The 16,291-nt window shown below is 27.0% G+C and overlaps 1 protein-coding gene across 1 annotated transcript; it reads right to left on the reverse strand.

Annotated features, from left to right (window-relative positions):
• Nucleotides 1–1,474: 1,474 nt before the first annotated feature.
• LOC145836410 (uncharacterized) lies at nucleotides 1,475–6,871 on the reverse strand. The gene is made up of 8 exons (XM_082944215.1): nucleotides 6,758–6,871; nucleotides 6,326–6,512; nucleotides 5,031–5,256; nucleotides 4,564–4,865; nucleotides 4,293–4,419; nucleotides 3,012–3,406; nucleotides 2,727–2,853; nucleotides 1,475–1,859 (listed from the first exon to the last, which is right to left on the reverse strand). Exons 1-8 carry the CDS (start codon nucleotides 6,842–6,844, stop codon nucleotides 1,553–1,555), a joined length of 1,758 nt encoding a protein of 585 aa, XP_082800341.1. The 5' UTR covers nucleotides 6,845–6,871; the 3' UTR covers nucleotides 1,475–1,552.
• Nucleotides 6,872–16,291: the final 9,420 nt, after the last annotated feature.

Genomic DNA, 16,291 nt, shown 5'->3' on the forward strand with positions numbered 1-16,291 from the left:
ACTTAAAGTTTTAACTTTCTTCATTAAAAGACCATTAACCATAATACTAAAATAAAATTATAAAAAAGCTATATAAAAATGAAAAAAAAAACCTTTGAATAGTTAATAAAAATTTCCTTTGCAAGTAACCCTTAACTTTAATACTCATTAGTAACTAACACTATTCACAAACTTATAATAACTAGATAGGGTTCAATTAAAACAGGCATCATCAGAAAATCCTCATATAAGCAGAAATATATAAAAATTTCTCATAGAAAATAACTCATTAGTGTAAAAAAATACAACAATGGTGTACAGACGGACCTAAAAAAATGCCGTAGATATTTCCACGTTTACAATTTTCGCACTCAACTTTCAAGTTAATATTTAGAAAACTTTATGTTTTTATATCATTTATGTTTTGGTAAAAGTATATAATGGCTAACAATAAATCTTTTGTTTAAAGTTTTTGAAAAATCTAATATTACTAAAAATTAACCGTGTTTTTTGCCAATCTAATAATCAACTATCTGATTTACAGCAAAATCAGCTGTTTATCTTTTTTTTAATCATACTTACTGTTGTGCAACACAATTCTACACAACTTATACAAGAAATATAAACAACCTATAACAGAAAATAATTATTTTTAAATAGATCTGTTCGCTATAGAAGTTTATCAACTTTCCAACTCCTCTGGTTTTAATTTTTACCCCTGGTGAGTTAGTCTTAGTAGGCTTGGCCATAGTTACCAGGATTTTTCAGCTATAAATTTCCCTCCTATTAGTTAATAGGAAAATTGACATATAAAATATTTTGACTGTTGAGTGTCGCCAAAGAGCTAAATTAGACTTTATTTGAATATCAATAAATGATTTAGCTTAAAGTTAAACAGTTATAGTAAAATGCTTTTCTCATAAATTTTTAGTAAATTAAAGTAAACTTTTTCGTAACAAAATATTAAACGAGTAATTTTTGCAAACGAGAAAAACGAATTCTGATTTTGTTTTCAAGGTATGATTGTAAAGTTATTTGTACAAATTGCGTTTTTATTTATAAAAGTAATGATTATTTCTATAAAAGTCTGCAAATTGGGTTTGCATTGTTTGAGTTCGCACAGTCGTTTAATTTTCCAAATTATGAGTCAGCAATGCTGCTTAAGTTTAGAAATTAAGAAAAAAACTATGTCAAAATAAAACTGTTTTCAATTTTAAGTTAGGTAAAGTTTAGGTGAAAATAAGTTTTGAATAACATATTTTTTTTTAATTTATTGATTTCTATTTAATATACTTGAACAAAATATTTGAAAGTTAATAAAATACTATGTAAAAATTTTTATTAAATAATTTGTCTAGTTATCGAAAACCATTCTTTAGTCCACCATTTTAGTAAAAGGTTATTGTGGAAAACCTTAATTCAATAATTTTCATAAAATAACTAAACACTGTTTTTATCTAAGTTTTCATTAATTGTTAAGTTTTAAACAGGCCAATTGAAATAATCTTGTTAAACAATAACACTATAATTACATAGTGATCAATTTTGTTTATAACACAACAAGTTTTAAAAATCAAAAAGAAATATCACTGTATCGGCAATAATCAGCTTTGATCTCGCACAACCCGTAAACGTATATTCCATAAAGTGAAGCTGAACTGCACTGAAGGTCGTTCATTCCACTTTCCCCCCAAGTGTGTGCGCAGTTCTCAGTACCATTAACATTGTTAGGCTGACCCACTGTCCACTTGAAGATCACGTCATTAAAGTTCGCTACCTGCCCGTTTGATGCGAACAGCCATTTTCCTTCGGTCATCTCATCAGAAAGACCGAGCCAAAAAGCTTTGTCCGGGTTAGACTTCACAATATCTTTTATTTCACTGGAAACAAACAAAAATGTTTTGATCAAAGTTAGATAAATGAGCAAATTATATTAAAATGGGTTTTCTTAAATATGATAAGCCATATTTATATAAATATTGATAATTTACATGTAAAAAAAAAACTTTGTTAGCTAACATGATTTTATTTTTCAAGACTAATACTTTGTAAAAAATATTTTTACAAGGAAATACTTATAAACATAAATAATTTACAAATATAGGTTTGAAGCCTTTTTGCAAAGTTTACATTTGTGTAAGAGGATTAAAGATACAATTGTTAAATATTTAGCATTAACTAAGTCAATACTTTATTAATAAACTTTTATTTTTATCAATACTTAAATAGTTTCAGGCGTAAAATACTTAAAGTTTGACAAAAATTTTTTGATTAAAACATTTTTAGTACGTTTTAAAAGTCTGGTATAAATATACAAAACAACTTGTTCATCGATACTTATAAAATATGCTAATAGCTGAAAAGCTAGTTTTCTAGTCTAGTAAAATCAAATATAAAAGTATAACTTGCTCTTAGAGCATTTAAGCTATTATAAGTAAAGAAAAAAATTCACGGAGTTTTACAAATTTTTTTACGTAGCAACCAGTACAATAGTTGTATTGTGTTATGTTATTATTTTATATTAAGATATTCTTAAGTTATGAAATAATATTTTCAAGTTAATAATACTCAAACTAAATTTCATAGTTTTAGAACTTTTTATTTTTAATGGTTCAAAACTTAGATTTTGTTTTATTTAAAAACTAAATTTTTGTGTTTCACTTTCTTTTTTTTAAAGTACTAGTTAATAATTCGTGTCTTTATGTAGTTAATTGGCAAAGTAGAAATACTTGAACATGTTTTCTTACTCATGATAGTTTATTCCATCTTTTCCTAGATTATGTGACACCAACTGTCCACCAAATAAATCTTTGCATGCTTGTTGACTTGTTTGATAATTACCATGATCAGGTGTAATCGCATATTTGTAGCACTCTGTTTCATTTTATACAATTCAAAGCTATTATTATACTAACGATTGATCACTAACTGTAAACAACTCTTTACAAAATAACGCGATGTTGGCAAGCACAAACAAAAATTGTTTCTGTATATATTAATTAATAAAGTTTAAACACAAAAAAGTCACTAACTAGTAAAGCGTTCAGTAGTTTCGAAAACTTTTGTGGTTGACACAGGACTGGTAGTCACTGAAGTGGTTGACACTGGATCGCTTGACTTTGGAGTGGTTTTCACTGTATAGGTCGTGCAATGATCAGCTTTTATCTCGCACAGTCCATAAACGTCCTTTCCCCAAACTGAAAATTTATTGCATCCAACATCGTTCATTTCACTACTCCCATAAGTGTGTGCGCAATTTTCAGGTCCTTTGTTATCTGGTTGATCATGTCTCCACTTGAAGATCATCTCATCAAAGTCTGCTTCTTGCCCGTTCGAGGCAAACAGCCATTTTCCTTCGGTTTTCTCGTCGGAAAGACCGAGCCAAAAGCTTTTGTCCAAATTCGATTCAACAATTTTCTTTATGTCACTGAAAAGAAACATGTATTTCTTAATAAAAGTAAAATAAATATGCAAATCCTATTATTATTTTTTTGTTTAAACATGATGAAAATATTGTTATCAATATTACTTATTAAAATGTAAAAAATAAGCTTTGTTAATTAAAATTATTTTATTTGTCAAGACTAAAACTTTGTAAAAAAATCTTTACAAGAAAATACTTATAAACTTAAATAGCTTACAAACTAATGTTAGAAGTCTTTTTTATGATTAGATTTTTTTAAGTTTTCATTTGTGTTTGAGAGGTAAAAATCTAATCGTAAAATATTTAGGAAAAATTAACTTAATACTTTATTGATAAACTTTTCTTTTTATATATACTAAAACAGTTAGAAGTATAAACTGTTTAAAGTACGACGAGAAACTACTAAATTAAAACTTTTTCAATGCGTTTCTTTAACTGAAAAAGAAAGCTGATATACATACACAAAATAATTTATTCAGAGGTACTTTTAAAGTGAATGATAGCTGAACAGTTTACTGCCTTGTTGAATAAAATGAAAAAAAAAGTATAACTTGCTTTTAGAGAATTTAAGCTGTTATAAGTAAAGAAAAAAATTCAAGTAGTTTTACAAACATTTAAGTCTATACGTGGTAAAACAAAGCAATAGTTGTATTGAAATATGATAGTATTAAAGATGTTGTCAACTTATGAAATACTACTTTAAAGTTTAAAAACTCTAACGAAAATCCATAGTATTAAAGCAATTTATCTTTAATGAATTAAAACTTTGCTTTCTTTTAATTAAACAATAAACTTTCATATTTAACACTTTTGGTAAAAATTTTTTTAATGATTCATGTTTTTATGTAGTTAATTGACTGTTTAGAAATACTTGAGCATGTTTTCTTACTTGTGATAATTTATTCCATCTTTTCCTAGATTATGTGACACCAACTGTCCACCAAACAAATCTTTGCATGCTTGTTGACTTGTTTGATAATTACCACGATCAGGTGTAATTGAATAAGTATAACATTCTGTTTCATTTTATACAATTCAAGCTATTATAATACTAACGATGGATCACTAACTTCAAAATATAATACGATATTGGCAAGCACAAACAAAATTGTTTCTTTAAATACCAATGAATAATATTTAAACTCAAAAAAGTCACTAACTAGTAGAACGTTGAGTTGTTTTGTGAGCTTGAGTAGTTGGAGCATGAGTCGATGTCATTGACCTGACCGTTGTCAAAACTCCTTTGAAGCCATTGAAGGAATTGTCGCAGTCGGACCTGAACTCAACTAACAGTTGGTTAGTGTGAGTTCGTACAAGTCCTACCGCTTTAACTTCGCTTATGACGGTTTTTGGCTTTTGCGATGAAACGGAGTAAACAGTCAACGTGTCCATTCCTTGCTCTAACTCAAAATTTGTCACGTTCAGATTGAAGTTGTAACTTTGGTTGCATCTAAACAAATACCTGAAAACAAAAGGTAACATGTTTATAAACATTTTACGTTTTCTTTTAGCTGCTCTCGAAACCAAACATACAACATAGTCGTAGTTATATCCATTTTAAACAAAACTAGCACTAGTAAGTTTTACTAATCAGAAAAGCACTGTATAAGAAAGCTCACAAACTCACAAGTGTCTCGAGTTTGGCGGGTAGCTTGAAACGTTGAAGTTTGCCGAAGAAAAGACCACTTCGGCGCCGTGACAGTTCTCCACGTCGACGGTGACGAGGAAGTTGTTCGTTCGCTTCTTCGCCGATCCTCCGAAAGACTGGTACGTGAACTCGAAGCTTCCCTCGTCATCGTTTCCGAAGGTCAGTGACGTCATGGCGGCTTCACGATCGACGTCGAAAGCGCCATCTGTGCAAATCGAATGTTGTTTTTGCTAGTTGTAAAAGACATAAGTGTAAATTTTTTTCGTGTGCCACGTGTAAAATCCACGTTTTTTATCCGTGCTTTCAACACTTGTGTAAAAGTTTAAAATAAACAGGATTTTAACGAGCTAAACAGTTTTTAACCAGGTTTTATTCACTAATTTGAAAAGTTAAAGTTAAATAGTGTAATGAAATCAACATTTCATTTTATGATTTTTAAGCGTGTAAATAAATATTGAATTTTTGTAAACATTCTCTAAGCTTTCTCAAAACAATTTTCTTTATTTCCAAAACAACATTGTTTATTTGAGGAGTTAATTTCTTTCCAATGAATGCGTAAGAAAAATAAATTTTCTTTGCTTTTGATACAAAATAGACAACACTTTGAAAGTTTTTGGAATTCGGCAGTGTTTGTTGTGCCATAAACACGATAGATTTAAAAATTCATGCTATTCACTTAAGTTCTAAGATACTTATTAGTATTATATGATCATTTGTGCTTAAGTTTAGTTTTAGTAAAGTGTGATGTAATTATAAGGTATCTTTGTGCTTTTTTAGTTCATGTAAATAAAAGATTAGTTTTCATTCAATTTGTATATCAATCTTATTTGTCTTCTACCCTTTTATATTCCCAATCACCTATAAGCTCCTCTATATTGAGATAAGCAAAACAAGTCTTTTGCGTGACACGTATCAAAAAAGTACTTTGAACATTAAAAATATTCTTTAAAAACAAAATTTTAGTTCAATAGTCATTTAATAGCCACTAATGTTGTATATTAATAAGTATCTTTATATTTGCTTTATAAAAGCTAAGTTAATTTGATTTGCACAAGATAATTCAAGGTTAAAGTAATACGTTGCGGGGTCCGACCCTAATACTAGTTTGTATTATTTAAAAAACAAAGTATACTAATTTACTGTTTGTATTCTTTAAGCATTATCATAAGGAGCAAAACTACCATGAATAGAATTTGTATGCTTTACTACTTAATTAACCTGTTTAAAACGAGCTAAGTTCAACAGAGCTATTTAATTAAGAAGTTTCAGCTCACCTGCATAGCTGGTCGGCTCCATCACTGCTCTCGATGCGCGCTTCAAGTGATCCGAATCTTCCTTTTCCGCCTCATAACGTATCAGATCCGTATCTTCATCGAAGTATAATGAAAAGATAGCCGAACTGTCTGAATGACCCCTGTTTGTCACTTCAATCCTTGTTACGTCATAATTCGAAGAAGTGATCTTAAAACTTTTTTTTTAATGAAATTTTGTTTTTGAAATACATTTTAGCCTATACAAGTATTTATTTATTGTTCTTAAAACAAAATTTTTCTATCCTTTACTAAAAAACTTACGAGTTTCATTTAGCTGAAACTTAAAAGTCACTTTTAAGAATTTTTATTATGTTTTATAAAAATAGTTTTTTAAACTAATTTAAAAAATTTGTAAAACAGTTTTTATTATAATAAGGTAAATACAAAACTGACAGCATTGTTTTCCATTTTGCTGTCAGTCACCGGAATCGCTGTAATAAGATTGACTAGGCCAAAAGCGAAAAACAAGAAAAGTACCATTTTGATTTAATTTGTACTCTATTTAACTGTAGTAATTTTTTGGTTATGTTTTTAATAAAATTAAAAAGTTATGCCATCTAAAATGTAAGTTGTACAATTGACAATAACTAATTTTTGATTTTTTTTTCGTTCAATATTTAACATGAGTTCATACTAAAATTTAAAAAAAGTTTTAGTTTATAAGATGTAACTTTAGTGGTATTAGTTTTCTTAAAGTTTACATTTTTTGTACCCAATTTTTGTTTTACTTGTAGTTTAAATGAACTATAAAATAAATATTTACCTATTTTAAGTATTTGTTACTTAACTCTTATCTTACTAACGAGACTATAAACTGACCTAGACAGAACTACTCCTACAAATTATCTTACACTCTAAACTAAAAACTTTAAAACTTTTACCATAATAGCCTCAGTAGCAAAGTTTAGTGTATCATTTTTTTTTAGCAGCATAATTAAAACTAACTATTTAAAGTTTACAAAACAATGGAACTCTTTTTTTTTCCATAGTATAAAACTATACTACCAAATCATGTTGAAACTAATTACTTTCAAGCGATGAAAATCTACGATAACTTGTATGTTAATATTTCTACATCTTTGGGCTAGAAGTTAAAAAATTAGGTTTACTTAATACATGAGAAAAATTTATTAATTTTTTCGATTATATTTTGTTTTAAAAAATTATTTAGAACTATAGAGAACTTAAAAATATAGTTAGAGTTAAAATAAAAAATTTTTGTAGTATTTTACTACTTTTAAATGATCTACTTTAAAAGTTGAATAATAAAGTAAAACAAACACTGTGAACTTTGTTTTTTAGTTTTAAACTAAAAATGTAATAGTTCTCAAGTCGAAATTTGTACAATAAAGAATAAGTTTAACAACTTTTTTATGCAACAAAACCTAGCAAACAACAATGATAACCAAAGTTTTAAGTAATTTAAGAAATATGGTGACTTACTACCTTTGAAGTAGTAACGTTTGCATATTTATAATTCAATTCAAAGTCAATTTTTGCTGAGAAATAAATAATTTCTTGATTTAGTGTTTTTCCTTTAGCAAACTTAAGAGCTACTACTTATCGGTTTTATATAGGCTGCTTTATTAATAAGCTAGTATAATGTTTTTTTATAACAATAAACTTTTTATTTTTCAAAAACAAACTAGTTAGATTCACACTTAATTAAAATCCAATATTAGCGCCTAATGTCACTTTGTTTGGGAGTTTTAGTAAACGTCTCGATTTTCATTCTTCTTTTTACGACTGGTCCCACATAACTTGTCTAAATATTTCACCCCGTACTTTCTGTTCGACATGCAATAATAAGCCCATCTATCACTATTACCCCTAACCCTTACCCTTGGTCAGTAAGCGCTTGTCGGATTTGGTCGGGTGGGAACTGAGGTCTGTTCCCAATCTGTACAAGACGCCAATGAAACTTTTCCCGTCGTGTAGAATTCCCTGGCCCGGCCTAAAACCAGTCATCGACTCTCACGCTGATATTTCAGTTTATTCATTTAGGCCGGGACTTTTTTTGCGAATGCTTTTGCAGTCATTAGTTTTTTGAAAACAAACATTTTTCTTCAAACTTGTCTCCATCAAATTGACAATAAGATATATTTATATTTTCTAGGTTGCTAAGAATGCCTACTTTCCACTTTGGTAGATTAGTGAAACTGCCAGGCAGTGATATACCTGCACTCAAAGAACGAAAATATATGAGCCCAAAGTTATTCTCGTGTAAGCTATCAGCTTTTTTTTTGTAATTCCAGTCTTGATTTTCTGATCTGTCCTCAGTGACAAAAGTGTTAGTTATTGTTTTCACCAAAACGGCGGTTGCTTTTTCCAACCTATAATCTCCTAAATCGTCCAGACAGTACGTTTACCCAACTATAATTGCACAACATCGTTGCAAATAAACGGTTCGTCGGAAACTCCGGTCGTTGAAGTTTTTCCAGCGTTTGGCAGCTTTCCGAAGTCTACAACGTGCGTTAATCTTTTTTTTTTTGGTATCTTTGAGTCTCCGATACACCTAAAATACTCACGCTTCAAGTTGTAAAGCTCTCTTGCTCTCCACCCCAGCCGAAAACCTCACATTTTTGATGTTTTGTTATCTTGTCCGACGAGCCAGGCAGTGTTTCCAACTTAATTTTATCTAATTGAATTGAACCGCAGTATCTGTTTTTACGAGAGCCAAGTCGTACAGTAGGTCATTTCCTTCAACTTCTTCGTAATCAGGGTGCAACAACCAATGGAGAGCGAGTGAGTATGTTTAAGTTTTCTGAAAGAATGTCTGATACGTCACAAATCGGGAAATTTGGAAAAAAGTGAAATTGTAACTTAAACTACAACTGCGACAAAAAAAAATAACTAGATAAAGTAAAAAAATACTCCGTTTTACAGATGAGTATTTTGAAAACTTACATGTTGCAAAAATGCTAATGACTACTTAACTTAGAAGATTGTTTTGTGTTTTCTTATAGTACTTTATAAGTGTTATCTTATAATGTGTTTTTAGTTAAAACTTTATGATAATTTTTTGTACCAAGTTTGTTATATATTTAAGAGTTTTAAACTTTTTCGAGTTTTAATTTATTCATTTAATTTTACTTTTTGTATATTTGTAGTTTAAAAATGATATATCTATTTAATTTTTCCTTTTCGTGTTTTTACTACTTATGTGTTATCTGTGTTAGCATCTCATATTTTGATGCCTGAGTCTAACGTTGCACAGTAAACAACATTAATAATAATACTTGAAAATTCATAACTACCATATATAGGAGATGGGAACGGGTCTAAATTGCACGAAGACAAAATTGCACGAGAACAAAATTGCACGGAGCCAAACTTGCACGAATTACATTTTTGCACGGGAGTAAAAAATACAGAAAAAAAAAGATAATTTAACAAATAAATAAAACATTACTGACCGAGGGTAAGAGTTAGGGGTAACAGTGATAGTAAAAATTAAAAAAAATAAACTAATTAAAATATAAATGAAAAAATATATAAATATTAAAAAAAAGAAAAAAAAGCTACCGACCGAGGGTAAGGGTTAGGGGTAACAGTGATAGTAACAAACAAGTAAAACAAAATAAATATAATAATAAAATTAATAAGAAAATAAAATCAAAATTAACTCGTGCAAAAATGTCTCCGTGCAACTTTATTTCGTGCAATTTTATCACCTCGTGCATATTTGACAGCTACCCATAGGAGATATATCACGTGTATTTAAGAACAGAGTAAAAGTTAAACAAAGTCAACTTACAGTCAAGTAAATCCAAGAACTATATTTGTTTCAAGACCAATATTAAAAATGGAATTAAAATATCTGATACCGAATTTATAAAAAACTTGTATAGTTTCCAAACTCAATTGCTACTGTGAAAGAAGCTATATGGGAGAGACTTTCAGAAGTTTCAAAACTAGAATCAAAGATCACTTACCTAAGTTTTTATTGAATTTTATAAAACGAAAAACTGAAATTAGACAAAAGCAACCTGAAACACAGCTAAAAAATTCTCCATTGTTTAACAATAAGAATTAAGCAAAAAATTATAAAATTTGTACATTTATAATTACTAATCATCGCAATAACTGTTTAGCCTTGTTAAGTTAGAAGCTATTTCTATATTAAAAAAACATAATTTTTAAAACATAAAGTTTTTAATTGTAAAGTGTTTTATTAATTTAAATTTATCATTTAGTTTTTTTATATTGTATTTTAGTTTTACTTAATAATAGCTTTATATTGATTATTTATTACTCTCATTTAATACTTAAATATCTTCGAACTTTGTTGTTTTAGTGAATAAATAGTTATTTTTTTATTTTTAGTTTTAACTTACTGTATGTTTCTGACGACATGTAGAGAATAATGTTAAAATGTTACAAAAATTAGAGAGTGTTATTTTTTGTGGACCTCCTTAGAAGTAAAGACTTATTTTATACATTGAAACAAATTTCAAACAAAGTACACTTATGTAATAAAATGTTAAACCAGAGTTTCCCAAACTTTTTTTTAAAAGGCTTTTTTGAAATAAATAAAAAAAAGCTATGGCCCCTCCAACAAAATTTCCGATAAACCTACCATTAAAAAGCCTAAGACCTTTTTTTTTTCTTCATCATCAATTCCAGAATATCCAGTGTAAGTTTTAAATGATGTCCTTATGGCACCAAAGGGAGCCACTGGGTCCAGTTTAAGAAAGCCTGTATTAAACTTTCTTTGTAAAGTGATCAAGGTAATCTGTTAAATGATTTGCAAATGTTTTAGTATATTAGTTTGCTCTAAGTGGTTATTGTCTAGAATTTTAAAACCAAAAATAAAACATAGTCAAAAAGCTGAAACAATATTTTATAAAGGACGAAATCGGTCGTAGGTTGTCTCGGATGCTGTTGTTTTTGTTGAAAGTGCAGTGAAAATAATTGTTAATTTATAAAGATAATTAATATGATTTTATAAATTATAAAGTAAAACTCTAAATACATTTAAATAAATTTTGTTGAAACTTTACAATTTTAGTTTTGATAAGTCTTTTGATGATTTTTTGGTTTGAAAAAATATTTTTTTGAACACGAACCAAAAAGTTTTTTATTTTAAAAACTATCGAGACTTAACAGTAAAAAAAAACTAACTTAATTTAATATATATTCAAATTTTACGCAGTTTTTGCATGTAAATACTTTGTTTGTTTAATTAACTTTTGATTGTCGAAGAAAAACAACATCATAAGTACTAACAAACATTAATAACAAGATGAAATAAAAATCCGCATATTTACTTTTGAAATATTTTTATATAGACACGAAAATTGTTAAAACATAAAAACTTAAAAATTATTATGTCTGATAGCAACCTTTTGTTACGTATTTTTTTGTTTAGAGATTTACAATACTTTTTACTGTAAAAATGTAAATTTTTGTTGTTTTTAATAAAATTAAAAAACATATTTAGTGGCCAAACTTTAGTCTAGATACTTTTTTTACGCTCATAAATATAAACTAATAATTATAACAACTTTTATTAAACGACATTAAAAAATACGCTCAAAATAATTGGTCCTGGGACCTGGTGTACGAAAAAACGTTTCGGGTTTTGAGTCGTACACAACATGGACACAGTTAAACGTCTCGTCCAAAGCAGTTAGATGTTAGTATAAAATATAATTGTAAAAGTGAAATAAACTACAAAATGAGAGTTAGATTGTCAATAAACTATTATTGTGGCAACGCTACCTGGAAAGGGAAACCACTGAGACTTACCTGTTATTAAATATCAAATAAGTTGTCACAAAAAAGATGTTATGCTAGTTGAGGAATGAAGCGTATAATTTTTTCTTCATTTTTAGTTATTAATTTCATGCTCGAGTACATTAAGCAATGCCTTTTCACAAGAATGTTTATAACCTTATACTAGATAAACGCTTAAAATATAATTGAATTAAATTTACTTTTAAACGTAAATCAAATGCGCAAAAGAACAGTTTTAATGTAGATTCCTAATTTTGTATAGATGACATAAAACCTAACAATTTTAAATGTTTAAAATAATTTTCTTTGTATAAATTGTATTTGTTTTGCTTTAAAGTTATTTTAAAGCTTTCATAAATTTTTGTATCTGTAATCTGTATGTACTTTCTGGTACACGAGTGTTTTAATTTAATATTAATAGATTAATGCTAACACGTATTTTTTTCTTTTGGTTTTAAACGACACTAAAATATTTAAAAATGTTAGAACTCGTTTTTTGGTTGTTGTTAAAATAATTTGTAAGTTTTAAAAAAACAAACAAGTTTAAATAAAACAATGCATTTTGAAGAAATAATTTGGCTTAGATTGTTTTAACAAATTAAAATTTTGATTCTGATCAATCGTAAAGAGATGTATTCTTAAAGTAGAAAATACAAAATTATGTTAAAAATTACAAGTTAATGTTTTAAAGTAAGGTTTCTCTTGCTAAAGTTTAGACAACAAAAGTTTGTGTTTGTACTGATACAAAACTAAACTTCTTTTTGAATTACGAACATTAGCATAAAATTAGCCATAATGTCGTTAAACTTTGTAGCTGGCGCCCACTGAAAAAAATTTTATATGAAAGTTGGAAGAGTTTTATAAGTCAGGGTTTATGCAACAAAAACTAAAATGGACTATTGGTAGGCATCATGCTTATGATTTTTAACATAAAATTGTTATAGGATTTTTTTTTTTAAAGTTTCATTTTTTTAACAAATTTGGATAATCTAAATATTAATACTTAGATTTAAGTTCACAGTATTTCAATATGATATTTTTTTATCAATTGTTCACTTAGCATTAAAGAGATTTTTTAAATATATAGCTTGATCTCCATGATAACATTTACATAGCAATATTTACAATGCATGATTATGTCTACAAAGCATGATAGTATTTACAATGTATTTTTGTATATCACTAAGTAATGAAATTTTATTTTTATTTATTAGTTAATTCATCTGTTTAACTATCATTTTAATTGTAAACTTGTAGTATAATTTTGTTTAGTAAAATAAATAATGATTTTTTTCTTCTTAATTTAACATTTAGATTTTATCATTTTTATTATTATTTTCAAGAATATATTATATAGTCTTGATTTTATTGTCTTACATTTCATAACTACACCAATCAAATGAAATTTAAAAAAAAAGTTCAATTAAAAATCAAGTTTGTTCAGAAACCATCTTCTAAAAACCTTAGTTTTAAAATAAAGGTAGTTGAAAAAAAGTTTTCACACAATCAAGCTACTCAGGCTAATTTTCAGTTTAATTGAGTAATCTAGCTACTAAGATTATTCTGTGATCTCTGGCTAGTTTTAATACTTAATATAAAGTTTTTTTCTCTCATAAATTATGTCCTTTTATAAATATAGTTTTTTTGGTAATGTTAGGTTAAAAATATTCCAACCTGATTTACAGTAAGTTTTTACAGTTTTTGTTTTTATTTGTTTTGAATTTCTCACTAATTCAGGCTAACTCAAGCTAGTTTGGTTTAAACCAGACAAGCTATTTTGCTTAAAATACTAAAAACCTTGACACCATTTTTTAAGTTCCACTGATTTAAACATCAGTTAGTTATTATGGCTATATTTTATTGTTAAAATTAAAATTACAAAAGATTAAAATTGTTTAAAATTAGTTCATTTAGACCTATAGTAGTTTATTATTAACGTTTAAAAGAATAATTAAACATTTTGTTTTATTGAATAATTTGTAAGAAGTTTTATTTAAATTTATAGTTAATCTTAGCATTGTTACACATTTTATAATTATTTATGTTATGAAAAAGTGCCTTTCAAAAACAAAAGTTTTTCCTTATTACACCAAGTATTTTAATTCTTTATTACTTATGCTTCCCTTTTGAAACTGTTTTAGAAATGTTAATAGTTTTAGGTTTTAAAATCTACAATTTTGTAAGTTTTTAGGCAAAAATTCAAATCAGCATTTTCTTAGTTATTTATAAATTTTTTTTGGAATATTTTAAGTGTAGATTCAGATTCACTTAAAAATTGAAATTCTAACAGTAAAAAGGAAATGAATGACCACATGGGTAAATCACGTTTTTACAACTTAATCTATTTGTAAATTTTTAACTAAGTTTTTACCTTACCACAAACACCCTTTTTTGGTTTTTGATTTTAGTTTTTATAGTTTTTACTAAGCTACAAGATGATTTTTACAGATTTTAAAAATTCAAAACAAACTCAAAGTTGGAGGCAACATAGGATCCTTATGGGAGGCGCATGTTAATAAAACTGTTTTTTTGTTTATTTGTTTATATAAAATTTTTAGTTTATAATTTTTTAAAATTCTGTTCCAACAGAATTTTCTAAATATATCAAGGAACATTTCTGAAAATTTTAGGTAGTTATCTCAAAAAACTTAGGAGGAGATAAATTTTTAGTGATTTCTAGTTATTTGCCGTTTTAGTTTGCGCCTATCATAAGGATCCTATTGTTGCCTCCAACTTTGACCGGCTCTATCTCAGAAATTATTTTGTATTTTTAAAATCTGTTAAAAGCATCTTGTAGCTTAGTAAAAACTGTATAAAATAAGATCAAAAACCAAAAAAAGGTGTTTACCCCCATTCCCCCCCCCCCCCCCCCATACCCTTAACAAAAAATATACCAAGACCTCTTTTTGTTGAGTGGTAACCCTGTAATAAAGAACAAATTTAGTAAATTTTTGAGGTATAGTAATTTTTATAAAAAGTTTGCAATACCAAATTATTGACAGCAAATCTTACATGGTCAATTTACTTAAAAGTATAAAATTTATATAAAATATAACTTCCCTGTATTTTTCAACCTCTCAAAGTTTCAGGAAATGTTCATTCCCTCATAAGAAAAAAACAATTATAAAAGAATAAGGGATGTCTACCTTGATTTTTACAAGTTGATCTTATTTTATAGAGATTTAATGAGCTGTCAGACATCTTTAAACACTTTAAAAAAATTCTGAGCAATCTTTGAGATATAAGTAATCAAAGTTGGTGACCTCAATTGGTTCCTGATGGATGGCTCAAACCCAAAACGCAAAAAATACTAATTCATTAAAAATTACCTTAATCATTTTTTAACCAATCTTCTTAAAATTTTCACAGGAAGTCTATTTTTGAATTTTGAAAGAATTTAATGCAGGAATTTTTCTAATTTTAAATTATGAATTTTTCATAAAACAACTATCTTTTTTTTGTTTCCATAAAAAATTTAATATTTTAAAATCACAACATTTAAAGTCTTTTAAACTATAAAAAAACATTTCCTGAAAATTTAAGGTCTCTAGCTAATAAAAAAGGAGAATATAGATTTTTATTGATTTTATAAATTACTAATAAAATTGACCCCAAAAAATTTGCGGTTCATATATTTGTATCAGAAACTTTAAAACTTATAATATATCCAATTTTAAACAATTTTTTTTTAGTTCTATAAAACTATTTTTTAGTAAAAAAAAGTTGGACCCCATATGTCCTTAATTTTCACCCAATTAATTAAAAAAAAAAAAAAAAAAACTATTTCTCCTAAAATCTATCTCCTACGTATTTAAAATAATTACCTCAAACTGTTAGGAAATGGTACTTGCAATATTTAGAAAATTATATCCTAACAAATTAAAAAAAAATATGACAAAAAAATAAGATTTTATTTATTTTATTCTTGTTATAAACTTTTTTTTGCTCCTTGAGAGCTTGATTTATATGACAATACACACTGAGAAATTGTTTTTTATTTTCTCTTGATAATAAACAACATTTTATTTACAAAAAATCATCAAAAACTGAGTTTTTAATTTCTAATATTATCAAAAACTTTATTAACACAAACTTTCACTCAAAAATTGTATAGTTAAAAGAATTTATATTAACATTAAAAAATTATAAATTAAAGAATTATATTTAAAGAATAAGTTGTATTTTTAG

Source organism: Thalia democratica, chromosome 1 (genome assembly GCF_965202585.1).
Source record: "Thalia democratica chromosome 1, ktThaDemo2.hap1.1, whole genome shotgun sequence".
NCBI lineage: Eukaryota > Metazoa > Chordata > Thaliacea > Salpida > Salpidae > Thalia > Thalia democratica.